This window comes from Salvia splendens, chromosome 11 (assembly GCF_004379255.2).
Source record: "Salvia splendens isolate huo1 chromosome 11, SspV2, whole genome shotgun sequence".
Taxonomy (NCBI): Eukaryota; Viridiplantae; Streptophyta; class Magnoliopsida; order Lamiales; family Lamiaceae; genus Salvia; species Salvia splendens.
In genome coordinates this window covers 28,053,469-28,073,310 of record NC_056042.1, presented here as the reverse complement: position 1 = coordinate 28,073,310, position 19,842 = coordinate 28,053,469, and the positions used below count along the sequence as shown (strand labels likewise).

The window sequence follows — 19,842 nt, the reverse complement described above, 5'->3', positions numbered from 1 at the left end:
CTCATCCAGGCACAACCCATAGCCACCTGAGCTCTGATACCACTTGTGGCTCAGAACTGCTGGGACTCGACGCCTCCATTCTATCCTTGTACAATACATGTTCATTGAAAATGACATCTCTAGTGCGAATAACCTTACGGTTCTGCTCATCCCAGAGTCTAATACCGAACTCATCGCCTCCATATCCAATGAACGTACACTTAATAGATTTAGCATCCAACTTACTTCTCTCAACGGAACTAACATGAGCATAAGCAACACAACCAAAGATGCGTAGGAAAGATAGATTTACCTCTTTTCCTGTCCAAACCTCCTCGGGTATCCGAAACTTCAAGGGAACTGATGGACCTCTATTAATTAGGAATGCAGCTGTGTTGACTGCATCTGCCCAAAAACTCTTTGGCAATCCACTTTTCAACCTCATGCATCTTGCTCGCTCATTCAACGTTCTGTTCATGCGCTCTGCGATTCCATTCTGCTGTGGAGTTCTTTTCACAGTTTTCTCCATGCGGATTCCATTCTCGGCGCAGAACTCCTTGAACTTTGCAAGTTCATATTCTCCTCCATTGTCAGATCTTAGACACTTTACCTTCAGCCCGGTTTCAGTTTCAACAAGGGCTTTCCACTTCTTAAAAGCATCAAACGCATCGGATTTACTCTTCAGAAAATAAACCCATAGCTTTCGAGTAGAGTCGTCGATGAAAGTCATATAATATTCAGAGCCTCCTAGGGACTTCATAGGTGCTGGTCCCCAAAGATCAGTGTGGACCATCTCCAACTTCCGTGTCTTCAATTTTCTGCCTCCTCTTGAGAAACTCACCCTTTTCTATTTCCCAAACACGCAATCCTCGCACAGACCAACTTCAACAGTTTTCAGGCCAGGCAGTAAACCTCTTGAGCACATTATCTTCATCCCTTTCTCGCTCATGTGGCCAAGACGACAGTGCCACAAATCTGTATTATTTGTCTCACTTGCAATATCAATGCAATCTTTGGAGTTAGTTGTGGTATACAACGTACCCTCCTTCTTACCTCGAGCTACTATCATATCTCCATTGGTAATCTTCCAATTGTTGCAGCCAAACGTCACGGTGTACCCTTCTGCATCAAGCTGCCCAATCGAAATCAAACTTCTCTGCAATCCAGGAATGTGTCTGACTCCATTCAGTTTTATCACGGATCCATTGGACGTCACTACCTTCACGTTTCCCTTTCCCACGATATCTAAGGGCTCGTCATCAGCCAGATGTACCTTCCCAAAATCGCCAGAAACGTAGTCTTCCATTATCTACACATTGCTGCAGGAGTGGAACGACGCTCCAGAATCCAATACCCACGATTCCATCGGACTACTGACACTCAAGACCAACGCCTCGCCATCGTCATCAGACATGTTAGCGTTTGCTGTCTTCTTGTTCTTATGATCCTTATTCTTATACTTCTTCGGTGCCTCACACTGATTTCTAAAATGCCCAAACTCATCACAATTCCAGTATTTAACTTTATCCAAATCCTTCTTGGATTGGCTCCTTCCTCTGGAATTTGATCTTCCACGATTTTGTTTTCCCTTCGATCTGCCTCTCTGTTCTGTATTCAGTGCTGATCCCGAAGTAAAAGATCCTGATTCTCTCCGGCGAACTTCCTCACCAATCATCAGATCTCTTACTATGTCAACTGTTAGGTTTGTCTCTGCAGCAGTAACTGTTGTCACTGTGCCAGCCCAACTCTCAGGCAGAGATAATAGCAAAATCAGGGCACGAATTTCATCATCGATTTTATATCAACCGAGCTCAGTTGCGAAGTAATCATGTTGAACTCGTTGAGATGTTGTTGCACCAGCTTTCCCTCTTGCATTCTAAAATTAAACAATCTTCTAATCAGATGTACCTTGTTTGCCGTTGATGGTTTCTGATACATGTCCTCCAAGATCTTCATCATCTCCTTTGTCGACTTTGCTGCAGTCGTGTGATAAGCCACATCCTTGGACAACGATAGCCTAATCGCGCTCATCGCTTTTCTGTCCAGCAGCTCCCACTCCTCCTGTTCCATCTTTTCGGTTTGGTTTTTAAAGGCTTCCAGAGATCTTTACCGTACAGGTAATCCTCAATCTGCATCTTCCAAAATCCGAAATCAGATCCGTCGAACTTCTCTACAGTAATTTTCTCGTCGATCCCCATCGTGATTTCTGTCTCTTAAACCCTAGGCTCTTGATACCAGTTGTTGAGAAATAAACACAGGCAATCACGAATATGAAAGAGAATGAACACAAGAAATTGTTTACCCAGTTCGATACAATGTGTATCTACGTCTGGGGGCGATGCCAAGCCATGAATTTCACTATATAATTTCAGAATAATTTAACAATGAGGGAGCACCTCTATTTATAAGAAACTAGAGAGCTCTAATTCTAGTCAAACTAGGAAACATATATCACAAGGAAAAAATACTTCAAGGAAACAAATCCTAATCAAGGTAGGAGATAAATTAGGCTCCATAATTAGGCTCCATATATCACGTTTGTGTCGATTGCGTTCCCGATGTGATCTCGGTTTGAGGGGAGGTTTGTTGGGTTACAAACCTATCCCACATCGAATGAGTGAGGGAAGTTGGAAGGTGTATATACCTCTCTTATCCGGCGATTTCTCGCCATTATTCTCCGATACGAGTTTAGTCGTATCATCCTAACAATTAACACATCCACTCGCCCAGTAAATAGATAAGCAATATATGCTGAAAATTTTAATACTTTACGTTTAAATGATATTGATATGGAATGGTGTCTTGCACGTGTAACATTTGCTTTGAAATCGTTTTTAATTATTTTCCTCAATAGGTACCTATATTATAAATTATGTTCTTTTATTAAGAACTAAATTTTATAAATTATGTTCTTTATTAAGAACTAAATTTTATAAATAATGTTCTTTTATTAAGAGCTGTTAATATCAATATGAGAATAAAAATTTACAAATTTCGAATTTGTTAGAATCATGTAATCTTTAAAGTCATGGGCAGGATCATTTATTCTATGGGCGACCAATTAATGAATCCGTCATTCAATAGAAAAATTCAAATCCGTAACCGGTAAATAGTGTGATAGTGTGATTTGATTTTATACTTTAATATGCATTATTAAATTCAAACACATTGAAAATGACAAATTATACAAAATACCTCATACTATTTATGTTAGCATGTTATAGATAATAAGATATAATCAAATACAAATTCTCTATATTGTACAAACTACAAATTATAATTTGGATTATTAGAAAATGTTAACCGATGACAAAATAACATCAACAGAAAATGTCAACACGGTGTCAACGGTTGACGCTGTATTGAAAATGTGTTGCCAGTGTGTTGACATTAAAATCTTAAAATGTTACAATGACATTGTATTAAAGAGTTTGATATTTGTATAATATATAAAGTTTACATTTTATCACTACCCTATGATAGAACTATGAATATCAATATCATTTCTATTCCATGTAATAAAATTTAACTAAAAAGTAAATAACAATTTCCAAAATTTAATATTCCTCCGTCCTACTGAAAATGATCAACTTTTCTTTTTCGTTTGTCTCAACTAAAATGACACATTACAAAATTTGGAAACGCATTTATCTCTAGTTTATTCCTTCTATATTACTTTACTCTCTCTCCACTTTCACATAAAATAAAGTTGCATAAAATCCTGTGCGGCCCAAGGAATGGGTCATTTTATTTTTACTTGGAACGGAGGGAGTAATACGTTATTCCATAGTAGAACTATGAATTTGGTTTTTTCCTAGTTTATGCACACTTTTTTTGGGAGGTTTAATCACGTGTGTATTGAACCCGCCTTTGGCGGAATCGACTAATCATGCTCGACTGAGATTATGGATTAAGGTCGAAGATCTCCCAGCAGATGGTGGGGTTTTAAACTGTAATCTCAAAGTAACCACAACTCAACGTTGTCAACTCCGCTACAACCCGATAGTTTTATGCAAACTTATTCTTTTGCGATTTTTGGGCACAATTTTCTTTTATCTCACAACATACTCTATTTAACAAAGTGGACCCTTTTCCACTCAAAATGTAATTTATCTAATTTTTGTTGAAATTCGTGTCACAACTAGTACTAAGGGTGTCCACTATAGGAGGACAGCCGACTCCCACCGCTGCCCCCCTTCTCGCACAGCCGTTTCACCGCCGCGCCGCCCGTTTCCACGCAATAGGGCACCGCGGCCTTCGCCCCACCCATTCTTCCTCAGCCGCGTCCTCGCCCCCTTCTCGCCGAATCCCTAGTCTCAATTAAAAGGGTCCGACATTTTAACTGAAAAGCATTCCAAAAGAGTGATTCTAACAAATATAATCCACTTAATTCGCCTGATTTGATTTTAATTAGTTCAGTTCAATGTTCCAATTTTATCTAATCATATACAATTATACAATGTAGAAGTATGTGATTTTCCCCTTTCTTTGTCTGTGGAAATTCTGTGAAAGTTTCTAAGTACCCTTCAAAATTTCAAATCTATCAAGGGAGATTTCCATCAAAAACAAAACTTATTCTATTCTAAATTTCTAACTCATACGAAACCTAATTTAATTTTGATTTTTCCGTCCCCAATGTTTAACATGTTTTTGAAATCTGGCCTACATTACATATTGAAGAGACGAAATAATGAAACCATATCACCAAGTAGTATTCACAGTTAACACAATTTTTTGAAGCAAATCAAGTGGTCAAATAAGTGACGCGATCCATAAATTTTGAAAACATAGAAATGAGGAGCCATTTCTTTACCGTGACGTGACTATTCCCAAATGAAAGAGGAAAGTCGATAAACCTTACCTGACTGTTAAAACTCAGCAGGATTGAAACGGTACACAACATAGTAGTAATAGTATTGATACGCAGTCGCAAACACAATAAATATCCTACCATCATATTCTTACATATTAACTGCCACAGCCATTACCCCTTTTCTTCTTAAAAAACATCATGAGCCATGTTTATTCTACACACCCAACCTTCAAGCAGATTCAGCAAAACCCACTTGCAGATTTCCGTAGTCGAACACGGTGTGATATGGGCGCATGAACACATCCCCGAGAATCCTGCATTGTCATGCACATCTCAAGTGATTTAGCATCAAAGTTGAGCATTTTTTTTATCATTCAAGAATGATAATGTTGCACGTACCAAAGAGGTCCTTGAGGAGGTGGGACGTCCAAAGCCATGAATCCGCTCATGCAAATAGCCGTAGGGCCTTGCTCAACCTTCAGTATATACTGCAAACACAAATCCACCATTCTTTAGTTTGTAACAGTGGTTTTCAAGGAAAATGCAGCAGTATATACTTTTGATATGTGCAAACCTGTTCAGGAGTAAGAACATAAGGCTTTCCACCGATGCTGAAGGTGACGTTTGGCATGTTTTTTAAGGAATTGCAGTCGATTACGGATTGACCTCCTGGACTTGGTATACTATCGCAGAGCTGCCAAATAGAGACCATGGTGTTTAAGAATAGCTCACGTCCAGGAAGAGAAATAAAAGTCTATTTTAGATTATTACCTGATTCACATACTCGATCACTTTATCCTTCACACCTTCGTTTTTTAGCTGGTTTTTCATCCAAACTACAGCCATCTCACAAGCAGTGCACAGGGGATCCTCACCAACCGATTCTTTACTCTCCTTTCCAACCACCATTTCAATATTCGAGCTGCAAACAGTCAGCTGGTTAGATGTGTCAAAATTGTTTTCATCCTCCAAGTGACTAATGCTGTTTTAGTATATGATACACAATCAAAATTCTTCAAGGATTCAAGTGTTTGACCAACTAGGTCAAGTAAATCTCATTTGAAATACACTGATACACATAGCATAGAATATTGCATAAACCTTAATTAGGAGCATCAGTGCTCTAAAAGTACTATACACTTGTGAAAAAGACTATCAAAGAAATTGGGAGATTAGTGTCAAAATCATTAAGATCAAGCTTTGACGAGGAGCATTGACAAGATCCATGCAAAGTATGCTTACAGATAAGTACATCAGTTCTATAAGTGCATCAAATAGCAAGGATGAATGTTCAAATCAATAGTTGGACCAAGAAGTTAAGGTACACAAACCTCACAGACTGAGCTCCGTTGGAAAAGCACAGACCAATCTGGGAACAAACTGCATCAGGTTGTACCTACAGGGATACACTACCTTTTTTAGTTATCAGGAAAAAAGAACTGTATATAGGCAGTAAGGGTGTGTGTTTGAGAGAGCCAGAGAGAGGAAAGGAAGCAAAGGAAGACATACTCCAGAGACTAGGAGTTCCCATATCATGTCTCCATATTGAGAAACAAGAGTTTTACATTCGGCGCTCGCAACTCCTTCTGCACCAATGGCATGGTTGATTTGAGTTATAACAGCCTGCAATTGTAGGACATTCACAACAGATTCTTAAAAGGCCATCGAAAGAGTATAATGCAGCAGAAAGCAAAATCAAATTCCGGCTATCTTTTCGATAATATAGTGATGAAAAACACTTACAGTTGGACCAGTACACAAGGATGTCCCAGAGTCCACAATAGCAGCACAACCACCATCACATAAACCTGGTGCCATTTCACAAGAGTGTCCACGATTTAATAATCTGAAATACAATCTCTTTATGTAATAACCTTCTTTACTAGTTCAGCAGTGTTGCAGAACTTACCAGTTGACTGGTTGCCAACAAGGAAGTCGCCCACTTCAATCTGCAAAAGGAAAGATTTGAACAAGCAGGAGAAGATAAAATCAATTCAATTGTCTACACTGAGAATCACGGATGCTACCACAGTTTTAGCAAAAACTGAATCTTATCATATACCTGCCAGTACCCCTTTTTCGTCACAGGGACGTAACTGTGATTTCCTTTGTAATGATTTGGATCAACTCCACCAAAGATTATCTCACCTCCCACTTCAGCTTCAGGGTCACTGCTAAGCCAGAAAGAAAATACCTGCTCCTCAACAAGTCCCTGGTCTACCATGTTGTACCTGTTACGGTGCAACAACAAAAATTAGTTTGCCACCAACACTACAGCAGAAGAGTTTTAAATAGAGAAGACGTGTACCAGACTGGGACTACATCACCAACAGAAATTTCCTGGAAACCAAGCCCAAGAATACCATCAAATTTGGCCACGACAAAGGTCAGACTTCCTTCTTTTGTAGCCTCGATGAAAACCTGTAAAGGATTATTGTGAAGTTAGATCATGATTGGACGGCTTACCAAATGTCAAACAAGGAAAAACAAGAAGAAAGAAAACCAACTTGATCCTTGACGACAACATCACCAACTTCAACATTGTCTTGGCTGAAAAATCCAGCAATGGACCCAGAGCCATATGAAATTGAGCATGATTTTCCTGAATTACATAAACATGCAAAGACATCAGTAACAAACTAAAACATTGACAAGTACATTAGTTTAACCAAGAACTTCAAAGCAGAGAATGATAGCAAAAATGAAAAGGGCCAAAAAAGAAGCAAAAGTTACATACCATTTGCTGTGTATGTACTGGATTTGCTTGATTTGTATCTACTATGGAAATAGCAAGCAATCTGCACATATACTGTGTCTTAGTAACAGTGTGAGTGTGAATCAGCTTAAAAGTATATTTAACATTTAATTCACTTACAGAGAAATAACATTTCGAAGATGGAACCCATAGATTGGAACTGCCAGTGTCAAACACAACAGTGAAATTCTGCGGTGGTGAGCCAATACCAATCTCTCCAAAGTACTGAGCATCTAAGTAATTCTTCAGATACACCGCATCTCCATCTCCACTATTTAGTTTGATGTGCCTGTCATTGACATCTATCCCAAATTTTCCCTTTAATTTAGCTTCTGCAGCAGCCTTAATTCTAACCAGGTCCAAAGGCCTCCTTTTAAGGCTAATTCTTCTCAGAGCATCAGAAGAAGGAAGGAGGGAGCATACAACGGCCCACAGACAGAAAACAGTTAGCAGATAGCCGAGCTTCATGTTTCAAGATGGCCTGTATGAGCACAAATACACAGAGTAAGATACGAGATCACCACGATCACCTATAAGATATCAAATAATAACTCCAGTAAATTGTAATGACCAAACAATCCTGTAAAGGGATCAGGTCATGTAGAGAAAACAATCATACACAGCCAAGAAAGGTATGTGTATTCCACAGGCATAAAATGGAAAAAGACAAGCATTTGATTGAGAATATTAGTCACATCAAGGGTATCCATGATTCAACATTCAGAGTTAGAAACTCAAGCTTAATACCAAAAACTGAGAATGAACATAAGAATTTAAAAAAAAAAAAGCCCCACAATCCTCTCACTATGTAACATCTGTACAAAGTCAAAAATCAAAATCAACTGCTATCTGCATATCGAATCAACAGGATTTCTAATCAACACTCGTGACTAATATACTAGTGCAAATGATTGGTATATATAAGTTCAAGCCTTGGGCAAAATACAACGACTGAAACCTAAATCTCGAAAATCGTAGATGCGCACATAGGCAGATATCGACCTAAAACGAGGTAAATCAACAATCCGCAACAGTCATGGCTTCAAACCACAGCTTTAGTATAGCAAATATGATCAGCAGAACAGAAACTAAAACTGCAAGCCATCATCAACCAAAAAAATTGGAAAGACACATCATCGTCAGTAGGCCTTGAGCTCAACCAGTGTAAAAGCAAACAGAAAAAAAAGTAAAGGATACATATAATTAAGACTTGTGGTAAATCAAAAATAGATGATTAAGAAGTTTTCACTAAATAGATGATGAAGATTGGAATTCAAACCTTGTTAATCCTGAGCTTCAAAAGCAGGTGTAGTTATGAGAGTTTTTCAGGTTTTATAGAAGGTTGTGCAGTCCAAAAGTAATGGAGAGAGAGAGCTGATTATTTTTAATGGAGTAGATATTTTCTGGCCAAGTAGGTTCTACTTTTTGTCTTGTGAAATTGTTCAGTGTGTTAATCACGGACTATAAAGTTACACGTGGCTCTATACGAGTTGCTGGGCACTTTTTGTGTGGTACGTATACGTACTCAATGTAATGAGTAGAATGACAATTCCCCTATCTTCATAAAAAATTGTCATTTCCCTATCTTCATAAAAAATTCATGACGATTAGAGCATCCACGTCCGTGCTCTTAGGCCATCCGCAATGGGCGGACGATAGCACGCCCGATGGCGCGCATCGTCCGCGCCATTCATCGTCCGCCCCCACTGTGGGTGTGTGGCATAGGCCGCGGACGATAGTCGCGGCCTATGCTTCGAGCGCGACTTAAACCGCGGACGATCGCCATCGTCCGCTCCATTGCGGACGTCCCATTATGAAGGCCGCGGACGATGGCACGCGGTTTCGTTTTTTTATAAATAGCGTTCATTTGTAACATTTCATTTCACACGATTTCAACTTCGAAACTTACATTTACATAATTACTACGAAATGGATTCAAGCCCCAATAGCCCTACGTTTAGCGGAGAGGCGCATTGGCCGGGTACAGAACCCGGTGATTATCGTTCGTTCGGCGACAACACCCATTACGATCCCGATTTCAGTACGGAATCGTATGGGTTGTCTGATAAAGAGCCGTTGCTGCACCGCCCAACCGCATTGGCCGATCCCGCCCCCGCAGCGACCGGTGCTGCCAAGGGGAAGGGGAAGGCGAAGCGGAACCGGCAGCGGGCGCAGAAGTTGCCACCTCCCGGTGACTGCGATGAGTACGCCCCCGGCCGTACGAACTACACCGACGACGAAACTCTCACTTTGGCCCGGTGTTGGGTAGATATATCGGAAGATCCGATATTCGCCAACAACCAGAGACAGACCGCGTACTGGGAGCGCATCGCGGACCTCTACAATTCGGTCAAGCCGCCGACCGCGTACAAGCGCAAGAGTGAGCAACTCCGCAAGCACTGGGATCAAATCAAGAAGCAAGTGAACTTGTACTCGGCGGAGTTCGAGAAGTGCGCGCGGTCACAAGGGAGCGGCGAGAGCGTGCACGACGTGCGCTCTAAAGCGATGTTGTCGTACCGGTCGATGTTCGGCGAGTTCAAGCACGAGGCCATCTGGGCGCTCTTGAGGGAGAAGCTGAAGTTTCAAGGTGGAATTCTGCACACTGGTGCGCCGAAGAGGACGAAGGTCACCGAAGCTGGTGACTACACGAGCAGCGAAAGCGGCACTAACCCGGTTGACCTCAACCGGACGTACGTGGATGAAGGGAGTTCCGGCACACCGGTGTCCTCCCGGCGTCCTCCCGGCATCAAGGCTGCGAAGGCCAAGGGGAAGGCGACAGCGACGTCATCGTCGACCGCTGCAACCCCTGTTCCGGACCCGGATGAGCTCCCGACGCAGACGGCCACCGCGTTTGCGTCGTTAGCTACAGCGTCGATGGCAAGGACGATGTTGCAGACGCACAAGGCCCTCAAGAAGTGCACCGACCCCGAACAAGCCGAGTATCTCTGTGCATTACTCGATGAGTTACGTAGGAAGTTGGGAATTGGCCCGACTTAGTTTTTTTCTTTTTTTAGTTGAATGGTGTAATTTTTTTTTATTAAAACTTCGCCGCTTGTTATTTAGTCGTTTTTTTTACTCGTTATGTGTTATTTGAAAACAGTTAAATTAATTAAACAAAACAACAAAATGATGATGTGGCGCGCCATAGGGCGCGCCTTAGGGCGCCCTACTGCAGGTGGAGAAGGAGGAGGATAAAAATGCTGATGTGGCGCGCCATAGGGCGCCCCACTGCTGATGGTCTTATCAACGAGCACGAATGTGGGTCCGGCCCCACTTTTTCTGCATGCTCTTAGGTAAGAGCACAACACCCACATCCGTGCTCTTCTGCAAGGACGAGCACAAGGGTCCCATCATTCCATTATTCAATTTAAATAAAAACATTTCCACAAAATTAAAATGCATTAAAAATACCCGGAATAATATTACAAAATACATTAAAAATTAAACATTACATAATTAAAATCCTAAAAAATAAAAATTACATAATTAAAATCCTAAAAATTAAAAATTACATAATTAAACTCCTAAAAATTAAAAATTACATAATTAAATTCATAAAATTAAAAAACCTACTACTCGTGGCCGAATTTCGCCCACATGTGTTTGATTAGGTCTTCTTGTAGCTCAACGTGGGTTCGGGTATCGCGCATTGTGTGCCTTGTTTCGATCCTCTCACCCACCGCCGTATGCACACCTCGGCGTGGGAGAGACCTCGCGGTTGAGCTTTCGGCTTCATCCTCGTCGTAAAAGCTAGTTGTCATCTGTCCTTCGTCAGCTATAATCATGTTGTGCAAGGTAATACACGTGTACATGATGTCGACGATATTTTTCACGTACCACAGCCGAGACGGGCCTTCACAATATTGAATCTGGCTTGAAGGACCCCAAAAGCTCTTTCGACGTCTTTCCGAGCAGACTCTTGACGCTGCGCAAAAATAACATGTCTCGGGTCTTGCGGGTTGCTGAGCGTCTTCACGAAAGTCGACCACCTTGGGTAGATACCATCGGCAAGATAGTAACCCATGTGGTATGCATTTCCGTTGACGGTGAAGTCGATCGCCAGTGCTACACCATTCAAAACATCATTGTAACAATGGTGAAGAATAGAGCATGTTCAAGTCGTTGTTGGATCCGGCAATACCAAAATATGCATGCCAAATCCATAGGCGGTAGTCGGCGACCGCTTCAAGGATAAGTGTTGGGCCACCGCCTTTGTGGCCGCTTAAGTGTTGCCCCCTCCAAGCAGTCGGGCAATTCTTCCATCTCCAATGCATGCAGTCAATGCTGCCAAGCATACCGGGAAAGCCATGGATTGTTTCGTGAAGACGAAGCAACCGTTGGCAATCATCGGTGGTGGATGCCCGAAGGAATTCATCACCGAAAGCTGAACGAACGTCCTCGCAAAAAAATTTAAAACAAAGGATTCCAGTGGACTCACCGACATGCAAATACTAGTCGAAGAGGTCGGCCGTTTGCCCAGTAGCGAGTTGTCGGATGGCACACGTACACTTCTGCAACGCCGAGAGATTTTGCCGACCGGCTGCATCTTGACCTGTTTGGAAGTATTCAACACGGGCGGACAATGTGTTGACAATACGCATGAACAAGTGCTTTGACATGTGAAAACGGCGCCTAAAGTAATCTTCCGGAAACCGCGGCTGGTCGGAAAAATAGTCGGCAACAAGCCTTTCGTGGGCTCACTCCCGGTCACGATGGATGTAGCGGTCAGTTGATCTAGTTGGTTGAGGAGGAGGGGCGGGGGTATTCGCTGCGACATATGCTTCATAAGCGGCACGATGTTGTTCGTAGTATTCTTATTCTTCGCTCTCCTCTTCCGCAATGAGATGGGTGAAATCCATTTGAGGTTTTGAGTGAGAGATGAAGGTGTAGATAAGTTGTATGAAAAATATGAATGAGAGATGATTTGGTGTGAAAATTGGATGATGAATATGTGTATTTATAGATGATTTTGGGAAAAAATAATAAAAAAATCAAAAAAATACAGAAAAACGAGCAAAAAGGGCCATTTTTTTGGGATTGTGATTTTTTTTTGTATTATTTTCGATTTTTTTTAACAAAATTAATTTTCCAATGGATATGTCGTTGGCCAATCAGAACGTGCCACGTCTCCTGCTCGCTGGCACGGACGTGCTCAATGCATCGAGCTGCGCCGTGCCAGCGGCAAGAGCGCAGCGGCGGATAGTAATGTCGCGCCGCTGGCACGGACGGACAGACGAGCAATTGCTCGCCCGCTGTGGATGCTCTTAGTAACATGAATTTTTAATAATTTTGGTGGCATATTTAGAAGTAGAGGAAATGTCCCACATTATTTTGTAATACTACTAGTAATGCATTTATAATATGGATTAAGGAGATTTTTGTCTGGAAGTGTCTTAAAAGTTAAACTTGATTAAATATGATTTCGGCTGACATATAAAAATAGAAATATGAATGTGATTTTATAGATGAAGAGCATGTAAGTGCGAGTTAAAACTAATTTGAAAATATAACATTATTAATATAAAAATTAATTATATTGATGTCTAACTGACATTAACTGTTGCATAAAAAGAAAGAATTCTAATTTTATTATATTTTTAATATAATAATAATTTAAACTAACCTTTACAGATAAATATTAAATTTATTGAATAACAAGTAAAACATTATTTTTTTAAAAGTATAACACTATTTTTTCTAATAAAGGTAATATTAATATTAATATCATTTGTTGAATGGAGTAATTTATATTTTTTCAATCCTACTTTATTCTATTTAATACTACTTCCGTCCCACATTAAGTGTCACATTTAATGTGGGCACGAGATTTAAGAAAGATAAAGAAAAACGGTTGAATAAGTTAGTAGACTATGAGTCACATTTATATGTAATAGTTTTATATAATAAAATGTGAGTAGAATTAGTTGGTGGAAATGTGGGGTCTACTTACCATTTATGGTAAAAGTGAAATGTGACTCTTATCATGAGACGAACCAAAATAGCAAAATGTGACACTTAATATAGGACAGAGATATTACTTTATTTTTATCCACTCAATAAATTAAACAACACTCTTTGATTTTCATGTTAAAAAAACATCTCACTTAATAATGGAAGGGGTAGTAGTAATATATTTCTTGCAATAAAAACATAATCTCACCTAGGGGTGGGTCGATACGAGATATCGTATTGAAAACGTTGTATCGTATATCGTATCGAAAATATGATATGAAAGAATTTCATATCGTTATCGTATCAAAAGTTTCGATATATCGAACGTTCGATATGGATAATATCAATATCGTTATCGTATCGATATTTCGATATATCGTACCGAAATTCGATATATTTCGGTACGATATATCGAAATATCAATATCATATCGAATACCTGTATATCGAAATTAATAATTTCAAAACTTAAAATTCACACAAAAATTAATAAAAATTCAACACAATAAAATTAATAGTTTCTTATCTCCATAATCAAAATACAACATAATCAAATACAATTAAATGGATTTATATATATTCGATATAAAACGATATATCGAAAATATCGATATATATCGTATATTCGATATAAAACTATATATCGCGATATAAGGAAATTCATATCGTTATTGTATCGAAAACTTACGATACGGTACCGTATCGTATCGAAAATTACGATATATTGAAAATTCAATAATTTTTCGATAATTTTCAATACGATACGAATCTGACCATCTCTAGTGATTCATACTCCTATATTTCTTTGAAGATCCTAAAATAAGTAAATATTTTCTTTGTAGCAAAAACAAATGGTTTTTGGATAACTACACTAGCACGTAAGTATGGACGTGTATATATTAGGTGGGGCCTAACGTTGTCAGTTTATCAAGGGATAGATTTAATCGAAATTGCCTAGAAATTTCCTCCTCACCACATAGAAGTTGACATGTGAGGGCGATTAAGAAACCCACTTTTAACATTTTCTTCACCCCATATATTCTTATTTATATTTAATTACTACGTACTAAACATTAAACATATAGAAAAATTAACAACAAAGTCAAATAACCATGCCCCATGCGGCTCTAATGTTCAACTCTAATTGAACTAAACAAATCAATTATGTAGGCAACGAGAAATTCATGAACACGTTACGTGGTTATCTCCAAATTAGTCTGATTTTTTAAATGGATTATTCTAGTAATATCCTTTATTATGACAACACTCGCAAACGTTTTTACTCTTATAAAAATATAAGTATTGATTTGACACATGCTAACTTTGCCATAATAGAGTTAATTAGTATTTTTTATTCATTTTAAAATTTGTAATTTTTTATGTATAGACTTTCTTACCTGCTAAGAATTGATTTTTTATTTTGTAATCAAATGTGGTATATTTATATAATAATTCAATTAATCATGCTATAGGTATAGAAACGATTAGTTTCGTTATGAAGTTCTTGTCATTATGTGATAGATCGTACATTTTTCGCTCAATTTATTCTCGATCAATTTGTAACAAAATATTCACTTCACTTTCAATTCACGTACATAACCTCCAATGTATCCTACCATAAAAAATAATATCATTGGTGAATAATAAGACTTTGATACACAATTTACAAAATACAAGAGAGAACTTTATGTATTATAGAATGCTTAAAGCTTAATAAGTAATCAACAAATTAATACAAGACAAATTTTAATTCATTAAAATATTCCAACTTAATAAAATAGTTTACTCGAGAGTCATGAGAGTTGTACTAGACCATTTACAAATCACTTCTTGATTTTCACTAGGTCGGGTCCAAAGAGGCGGTGTCTAGAGAATTCTATCCGATCGGGTAGGATTTGGCTTCGTAATCCCTCCCAGTCGGTTATGATAAGATTCGGTCTCGAATTTCATTAATTTTGACTTACTTTCAACTGGAGTACAAATATAGAGTCTAGGACTCAGACAGAAGGAATTCCCGCTTCTGAATTTATTATGTTACATAAAAGAACCCTCTTAATCCAAAAGACTGACGGAATCAGGAGCCGAAATTTCCATTCATTCCACGAAGTGATTATTTAGGGATCAACCATGGTTCTTTCATCTAGGGGTGCTGTAGTTTATTTATCATGTTCCAATACATTTGTTTTTGTGTTTTTCCCATGAACATGAGTAATTAAATATCTTTTGTAGATTTCTATGGTATATTGATACGAGTGCCGTTCCATCAACGCCAATCGCCCCTCCGGCGATTCAAGCTACCAATGTGAGCAGAGTGGCAAGAAAGGGAGCAGAGGGAACACGTGGAAAGAAGGGTCGAAGAGGCCAGATAGAAGTGGAGTCGAGAAGAGATGAAAGACCGAAGAGGCAATCCAAGCAGCCAGTGAAGTTTGGAGATTTTGTTTCTCGCTAGTTTAGTATTTTAGTTATTATTATTATTTTGAGGAATTTTTATATTTTGGACTTATTTATTTTATATTTTGAGTCGAGCGTAATTATAAGCTCCGTGCCGGGTTTTCTTGTTGGTTCTTTTCCGGCCTGATCGAGTCGAACCAAACCTAAGGTCCTTAGATATATAAATAGGGATTCGGTGTATTGAGAGAATCAATCAATATATCAGAAATTTCCTAATCTTCTCGCAATTACTTCTCTGTCAAGTTTTGTTCTCCACGACCAAAACCTTGTTGGCGTGGGAATTTCGGTTGCTCGACGGAGATCGATCTCTGCGAACGGACCTTTATCCGACGAATCTCACACCCTTGCTACCGTTACGGATTAATTCGTAACATTTTGGTGCTTTTATTGGATCTCATGACGATTGAAAGCTCTGTTGTTCTCACCGATTCGATCACCACGGCAGCGTCTACTACGGTGGTGACGATGGATACGGCGGCGACGCTTGATCGATTCGCTACTCAATTGGAGCGAATCTCAGTGACAGTCGGCCGGCTGGAATCCAGAATGGACTTGAATGACCGAGGGGGGGGCGAAACGTCAACCCGCCCTATTCCAGCGCCTCCGTTCTTTGTACCCCAGTTCAGTTCGGGCCCTCCCATTCCATCCCTACCGCAATCGACCGCCATCTGGACTCCCCCCAGCGTCCTGGTCGACGATCCCCCATACTGTGGGCAGCGGTCACACGCCTACGGGTTCCCTGGTGCAACCCGGAGCCCATTACTTATCTCTGCCCCAAACCCCTTGGGGGGATTACTACTCAGCCAGCGCTATCAGCGATGCCCACTTCGTTTGGCTTGCCACCGCTTAGCCTGACTACAACTATGCCGATCCGTTCTACACAGCCCCAACTTCAGTTTTCCCAACCCTGGCAATCCGATTATATGGGTTTAGGAGTCTCCAGCCAGGCCTCCATTCAGCGACCCCCTCTGATCAATCAGTCCTCTTGCTGGGGCCCTACGCAGAGCAGGCAACAACTTACTTTCGGGGATAAGAAACCCACCAAAGTCAAGATGGATGCACCTCGTTTCGATGGGACGGAGGTGAATAATTGGATTCGAAGTGTACAATATTAATTCGACCATGTGGGGATTCCAGAAGAGCAGCGTTTGCATTACGTCATCATGCTCTTTGAACCGAATGTGGCGGATTGGATCTGGAATTATGTGGCCAGCCATGAGTCAGCGACATGGTTTGGATTTTTGGATGAGATGCGCCGGCGCTTTGACCCGAATTGTTACACGAGCCACGTCGGCCTCATCAAGAAGCTAACGCAGACAGGTACGGTTTCTGATTACCAGCTAGCTTTCGAGAAATTGCAAAATAGTGCTGTTGTGGTTCCTGACCATGTTCTTTTGGATTTATATGTGCGGGGCTGAGGCAACCTATCCAAGACGAGGTCTTACTACACCGCCCGCCCACCCTGGCAGCAGCTTTCGCCTTGGCAACTCGAATTGCGGCGTGTCGGCCGGAGTACAATCACTCGTCTGGGGGACAAAACAGACGGCAATGGCAGCCGTGTGAACAGCGGGTGGGGCAGACCACGCTGCAGTCAGGCGCCGGGAATCACCAGCCACAGATTACGAGCACTCGGCCTGCCGGGACTCCGGGACGACAGTTGGATCTTTCCAAACTGCCTATTGTTCGCCTCTCGGCAGCCGAAAAAGCTGATCGGGCACGACGCAACCTATGCTACTACTGTGATGAGAAGTGGGTCTCCGGTCACGTCTGCAAACATCGATTTCTCGCATATATGGGTGCGGATGATGTTGAGGAGGACGATTTTTGTGACAATTCGGATGATAAATTGAATGACGAGGTGGTGACCGCAGATCTCTCTCATCTGCACGCGATGGATGGGACACGCACTTCGAAGTCTCTGACATTATCCGGGTCTATCGGGTCGGTGGGTGTGACGGTACTAGTGGAGACCGCAGTACCCACGACTTCCTGCACCCCCGTATCGCCGAGAGCTTGCACCTTCCCCTCACGGCTATCAAACCATTTCGAGTATATGTAGGCAATGGTGCATCTATTGTTTGCTCCTACATGTGCAAGGGGACAACATTGGTGGTTCAAGGAACTTCGTTTGTCATAGATCTCCACGTCTTACCTATGCACGGGTCGGACGTTTTCCTGGGTATGGATTGGTTGGAGTCATTAGGGCGTGTAACAACCGATTTTGTGTCAAGATCAATGGAGTTTGTTCGAGGAAATGACTTGGTTGTTCTCCAGGGGATTGCGCAACCGCCGCGCCGCATATCTTTATCATCGTTGGCCTGCTTAATGTCTTCGGCGTCATTATTTGAATTATATGAGATGGTCCCGCTGGACCCCCACACCCAATCGGAACCGCAGCTGGTAGTTGAGGAATTCTCGGCGTCAATACCGCCGATGATCAGCTCGGTTCTTCGGGCTTTTTCAGGTGTATTCCGGATGCCGCAGGGCCTTCCTCCAGCTCTGCAGTTCGACCATCGCATCCACTTATTGCCGAATTCAAAGTATGTGAATGTTCGGCCATATAGGTACCCATACTTTCAGAAAAATGAGATCGAGAAGCAGGTTAAAGATATGCTCGATCAGGGGATTATCCAGCGCAGCCACAGTCCGTTCTCGTCTCCAGTTTTGTTGGTCCGAAAGAAGGACGGCACCTTCCGTTTCTGCGTTGATTATAGAGCCTTGAACAAGGCCACGGTTCCTGACCATTTCCCTATCCCGACCGCGTATGAACTATTTGATGAGTTGGGGGCGGCTCGGTACTTCACGAAATTGGATCTTCGTTCTGGATATCACCAGATCAGGATGCACGAGGCTGATACATACAAGACGGCCTTTCGTACCCATGATGGGCACTTTGAATTTTTGGTAATGCCGTTTGGCTTGACTAACGCTCCTTCAACATTTCAGGCACCCATGAATTGCATTTTCCAACCTTTCCTGCGGAAATCAGTCATCGTTTTCTTCGACGATATCTTGGTCTATAGCCCATCTTTGGAATCTCACGCTGATCATCTTCGCATAGTGCTGTCTATTCTGGAGGAGCATCACTTTTTCGTCAAGCTATCTAAATGTTCATTTTGCAGTCAGACAGTGGATTACTTGGGGCATTTGATTACCGAAGGACAACTCAAGGCAGATCCGTCTAAAATCGAGGCGATGGTGGCTTGGCCGATGCCTGTAACAGTCAAGCAACTTCGGGGATTTTTGGGCCTCACGGGGTATTACCGCCGGTTTATCACTCATTATGCGGTTATCGCTGCACCTTTAACGGACCTTCTGAAAAAGGATGCTTTTCTTTGGACCGAAGCATCATCTGCCAGCTTTGAGGCTTTGAAACGGGCTATGACAGCAGCACCAGTGCTTCGCCTCCCTGATTTTTCGTGCACATTCTATTTGGAAACGGACGCCTCGGACTTTGGTGTGGGAGCAGTGCTGATGCAGGATGGCCACCCGTTGGCTTTCTTTAGCAAGAAGTTGGGACCGCGTAGGCACAGTGCTTCCACCTACCACAAGGAGTTGTATGCTATTGTCGAGGCAGTCCAGAAATGGAGGCAATATCTCCTAGGCAGGGAATTTGTGATACGAACCGATCAGGAGAGTCTTCGGGAATTGCTGCAACAAGTGATACAAACTCCCGAGCAGCACCTTTACGTCCGGAAGTTGATGGGGTATAAATTCAGCATTGAGTATAAATCGGGGGCGGCGAATCGGGTGGCGGACGCCCTGTCTCGACGCGACGAAGAAATAGAGCCTGACCCGTCCTTGCTAAGCGCTATGGCCCATCCCATTCCAGATATCATGCGATTATTGGTGGAGGAGACAGCGTCGTCGGCTCCGTTGTGCGACTTACGCCG

General features: G+C 41.4%; 1 protein-coding gene across 2 annotated transcripts; it reads right to left on the bottom strand.

Moving 5' to 3' along the window:
- Nucleotides 1–4,863: 4,863 nt before the first annotated feature.
- LOC121755465 (cyprosin-like) lies at nt 4,864–8,979 on the bottom strand. Of its 2 annotated transcripts, none has more exons than XM_042150752.1 (14): nt 8,827–8,979; nt 7,668–8,028; nt 7,530–7,590; nt 7,300–7,394; nt 7,101–7,213; nt 6,855–7,023; nt 6,702–6,741; nt 6,536–6,600; nt 6,302–6,415; nt 6,124–6,188; nt 5,564–5,714; nt 5,367–5,486; nt 5,192–5,280; nt 4,864–5,106 (listed from the first exon to the last, which is right to left on the bottom strand). In XM_042150752.1, exons 2-14 carry the CDS (start codon nt 8,013–8,015, stop codon nt 5,022–5,024), a joined length of 1,515 nt encoding a protein of 504 aa, XP_042006686.1. In that variant the 5' UTR covers nt 8,016–8,028; nt 8,827–8,979; the 3' UTR covers nt 4,864–5,021. The 2 variants fall into 2 exon arrangements, with proteins under 2 accessions (XP_042006686.1, XP_042006687.1); XM_042150753.1 differs by lacking the exon at nt 8,827–8,979 and adding an exon at nt 8,506–8,641.
- Between the last annotated feature and the right edge of the window lie 10,863 nt (nt 8,980–19,842).

Bases quoted from the DNA above. Each gene is read 5' to 3' on its own strand.
- LOC121755465 (XM_042150752.1), bottom strand. From the start codon at position 8,015: ATGAAGCTCGGCTATCTGCTAACTGTTTTCTGTCTGTGGGCCGTTGTA. The intron at 7,024-7,100 runs GTACACGTCTTC...GCACCGTAACAG, and splicing joins GGTGATGTAGTCCCAGTCTG to GTACAACATGGTAGACCAGG. The intron at 5,107-5,191 runs GTACGTGCAACA...ATGACAATGCAG, and splicing joins CCTCCTCAAGGACCTCTTTG to GATTCTCGGGGATGTGTTCA.